Raw genomic sequence first — 4,234 nt, 5'->3', positions numbered from 1 at the left:
ATCATGTGTTTCCTTTTTGTCTAATTGTAACACTTTTATTCAGTCTCTTCAACTAAGAGTCTTTGCTGGGATGGAAGATTTGGGCTTGAGGTGCCTCAGGGAAGTTCTGGTTATAGAGAAAATGGCGAGTCTCTCAGAGAAGAAGACGACCAAGTCTGGCCCTGTCCTTGGTCATTCAAAGCCATGCCGAAGCATTCAGTTATACTTGGTGTGCATTGGAGGGCATACAGCCATCCCCATACATGCAGCCAGTCACCAGATGTAAACATGGAAGCAGAAGACCACCTCCTGTTGGTACTGCTCCTCTTCTTTTTTCTCTTTCTCTTCAGAACTGCCATCATTGAAGACCCAGCTTCCCATTCTCCAGACATTTTCTATGAAACTCTGTACTGGCCTACTGATTCATATGGATCCATTCTGCCACTGAGGATTCCTTCAATGAGGTCCCTCTTCCCAAAGGATGGAGTGAGGGAACAGAGCTGAAAGGGAAGGCTTTCCAGGCCCGGTAATATCTGCAGGCTCCTATGTAGTCCTGGGCCTGGGCTTAAATGCCTGCTCTTGGAGGTGCTGGGCAGACCCAGGAGGGTGCTGTCAGGAGAGTCTGTAATCTGGGTATCAGTAGTGCCCACTGCCATAGCTGAGAGAATGCTTCCAACTTGGGGGGCATCTTTGGCACTCCCTAGCAGCAGCCTGCATAGCTCAGCAAGAACTGTGAAAGCTACAAAGGCCAGGAGGAACCCTGGAGTTGTTTAGCTTAGTTAGGAAAAGACTCAGGGGAAACTCAGTTATGGTAAGTATGGATGGCTTCTCTTGGTTTTTGTAGAGGATAAAATGAGAGAATGAGCTTAAATTGTTATAGTAGAAATTAGACACTGGGAAGGACTTCCTAGCCTGAAGATTTGTTGTAGTGTCTGTTTCCTAGATACCTTGGGAAGACATCTAGGTATCTGGGAACAGTTGTTTGGGAGTAGAAAGGAGGGTATGATATTTTAATGGTCATTTTGTGGAAATATTTGGAGTCTTGCTGCTGTCTCTGGAGGATACATTCTGCTTCCATCCTGGAGAGATTCAAGTGCTTATGTACTGTCTCCTTAGCTGCCTTAGTAGTGAACCATCATCAGCTCAATGGACCAAAACAACCGTCAACCACATAATTTCTTCATCATCATGGATGTCTTTTGATTAACAAACATTTTGGGTCTCAGATATAAAAACCACACTGAGAAATGAACTGTAAATGAAATTAGAGCTCAAGCGTTTGAGCTCCAGTGCATATAGACCTTCCTTTCCTTTCCTTTATGCACAGAATGTCACTAGTAAGCCTATTGGCACCCGGGGAATCCAGTCATGTTAGTTTTCCATCCTGGAAAATCTTTGTATAGTGGGAAGTGCCCCTGATGTGTTTTCCTTTCATAGGTGAAGAGTTAGCTACATGACTTTACTGAATTTTGCATTCTTAGACTCTTAAAATATATTATTGTATTCTAGTCTTACTCTAAAGACTTTTGATGTTGAAGGAATCCTGAATTTCTCTCATATTTCCCTGTCTCCTAGGGTCACAATTACCTTAATACAGATGATTTTTCAAAATATTTAACAAATGGTACAGCCAGACACCAACCACTCAGAATGGATGCCTGCTTCAAACAAGCAGTATATATGGCTGTACCAGTACCTGGTGACTGAATGTCATGTTGCTTTCAAATATTAAAACACCATCCCTTTGAGTTGTGGATATGGCTCCTGGTTTGTTTGGGTCCTACTTACAGATCTGTTTGAGGGACAGCCTTGACTTCTTTTCATGTGGCGTAGTGTAGACAGGACTATGTGGGCATTAAAATGTTTGTGAGCCAGGGGGCTTCACGTTTTATCATGTTAGGGTTAATGTAATAATTGTACCCCTTCACCTACCTAATTTGGAAAATTTCAAAGGCAACCTGTCAATAGGAATAGCTTTCTTGCTCACCTTTTCCTGTCCCTTTCTGGCTGCTTTCTTGAACTTTCCTCTTTTTCATCTTCTTTGCTCCCTGAGAACATCCTCCATTTTTACTTCACCTTGTCCTCCCATCTTTTCTTACCACTCTCTGTTTAGGGAGCTTGGTGGCTGCTTTACCTGCTTCCCTAACCTCAATGCAGCTATAAGGAATATAACTGGGTAGAGCTTATCATGCACTACATCCAGGTGACAGTATCACTCCGAAAAATATCTTTTCTACCTTATTAGTTTCTTTTGCTGCCTTGTGTACTCTGGGATGCTTGAAGCTAGACCTGCCTCTATTAACTCTTGCAGTGCAGGTACAGGACCACATGTGCACTTTTGAGTCCTTCCTAAGTCAGACTTCCCTGATCACTGTACCTTAGAATGTTAGCTACTTTCGATGGCTGTGCCAACTAAAGGCTATTAGATTTTCCTAACCACAAGCCATCCTCATTTCTGTCACATCTCAATGGTAGGAACCATTCCCTATTCTTACTCTCTCTTCCTTCCCAGTACCCACCAAGCACTCAACCCAAGTCCTAGCTGCTTCCTTGCTTAGGTCTGTGGCTAGTGACCACAGTATCTGGGTCAAGCTTGATCAGTGTTTAGGATCGGAAATGGGGTGAAGGTGAAGCAGCAGTACTGCATTTGTGTGTATGCGTATGCTCATGCACACATGCCTTTGTGTGTGTGTCAGCAAGGGAGAGTATAGCCACAAGATTGCCTCACTACTATTGCCTCTGTGTACCTAGCTGTGGGGACATTAAAAAAAAAAATCATTCTTCCATGTAAGGGGTTCCCATCTCAGACTTCTTTGGTAAAATAGCTAGAGGACAAATCAAGGGATATTAATCCATAGAAAAAGATTTAACTCAACATGAAGGAGCAAACAATTTAGAAGTGGAAAGAATGGTAGGTAGTTAGGCAATTTCCATGCCTACATTTGCTTGGGACAGAGAAGTGATCTTTTTTTTATAACAAGGGGAAATTTCAGGAACAGTTTGAGTGTTGGCGGGCCAAGGCCATGAGAGGCTGATAGTGTAGAGGGAGGAAGGAAGGCCAGTCAAGGATTTAAGAAAGTGATAAGTAGAATCTTGGTTCTAAGGGAAAAGAACTCGAGTTGCTAAGTGGGTGGGTTACTTGCTAGCCACGACTTTTCAGGAAGGGTTGGTTGAGAGAGAAAATAAAGACAAAAAGAAGAAATATGCTATGAAATTGCCAAATTGGTTTGAGTGCATAAAACATGGACTGGCTCTTTGTAGCTAGATATGATTTACAACTTTAGAAATTAGGATAATTGAGCGATCTGATCTTTTCCTCATATAGCTCCTATCCCTGTCTCTTTATTCATAGAAACTGCTTTGAGGTTGAAGGATAGCGAATTACATATTTCCAAAAGATGGTGAGAATGTTTGCTATTTTCTTTTTCTGGAGTAGGAGTAACTTTTAAATGAGTCACAAATGTTTGATAAGAATCTGGTTTGTGCTAAGTCCCAGTCTTGGTTGATAGCTCAGGCTATGATAGCTATGACCTTCAAGGGGACTCTAGTCTGTGAAATCCATGGTTTCTGGTCATCCAAAAAAGATAGCTCCTAATTCTGCTTTAATTTTTTTTACCCACTCAACTCTCCAGACTCCCCTGTTAGTAGAAGAATCAAATAATTCTTACTGCATCTTTTCCGTTGATTTCAATGTCCATGTTCTGAGACTCAAGTTATCCTGAAGCATAGGAGCAGGCTTTTGACTTCATTTTACCTAGCATCAGAAACACTATCCAGTTTTCTCTGCTACTTTATCAGCTTCTGTAAATTTGTTCTGCAAAGGAGTCAGCACCATGTCTTAGGACTTTTAGATAGTCATCTTCACCAATTTGTTACTGTGTTTTCCTTGGACTTTATCGGTTTCCAAGTCAATCCTAGCAGGACAACCAAGAGCCCTGCAGTGAATGTTCTCGGCCTCCTGTACCTTTTTTTTTTTTTTTTTTTTTTTTGACACTATTTTTGGGCTCTTGTATAAGGGAAAATAATCTCCTAACCAATCTCCCTAGTTCCATTTTTGCTTGATAATATTGATTTCTCCAAAGCAGCTGGGGACTTGGATTAAAGGTAAGTTGGGAGACTGGACAGTATCCCAGCAGTAAAATGCAACTCTTTTGCAAGGTTGACCAACATGAGAAAGTTCTGGATTCACATACAGAAACCTCCCTGATAAGTGAGGCACACGTGTACCTATGATCTGGAGCTGTCTGTGGATGGG

General features: G+C 41.9%; 1 protein-coding gene across 2 annotated transcripts in view; it reads left to right on the top strand.

Moving 5' to 3' along the window:
* The window catches only part of SLC4A8 (solute carrier family 4 member 8), a 102,592-nt gene extending 98,622 nt beyond the window's left edge, over positions 1-3,970 (top strand). For both annotated transcript variants that reach the window (XM_006168126.3, XM_006168128.3), the window contains exon 25: positions 44-3,970. In XM_006168126.3, the coding sequence (XP_006168188.1) occupies positions 44-56 (13 nt within the window). In that variant the 3' untranslated portion in view covers positions 57-3,970. The remainder of the gene's footprint in view (positions 1-43) is intronic.
* The last annotated feature ends 264 nt before the right edge of the window (positions 3,971-4,234 follow it).

This window comes from Tupaia chinensis, unplaced genomic scaffold (assembly GCF_000334495.1).
Source record: "Tupaia chinensis unplaced genomic scaffold, TupChi_1.0 Scaffold145652_1, whole genome shotgun sequence".
Classification (NCBI taxonomy): domain Eukaryota; kingdom Metazoa; phylum Chordata; class Mammalia; order Scandentia; family Tupaiidae; genus Tupaia; species Tupaia belangeri.
This window is presented reverse-complemented; position numbering and strand designations above follow the sequence as displayed.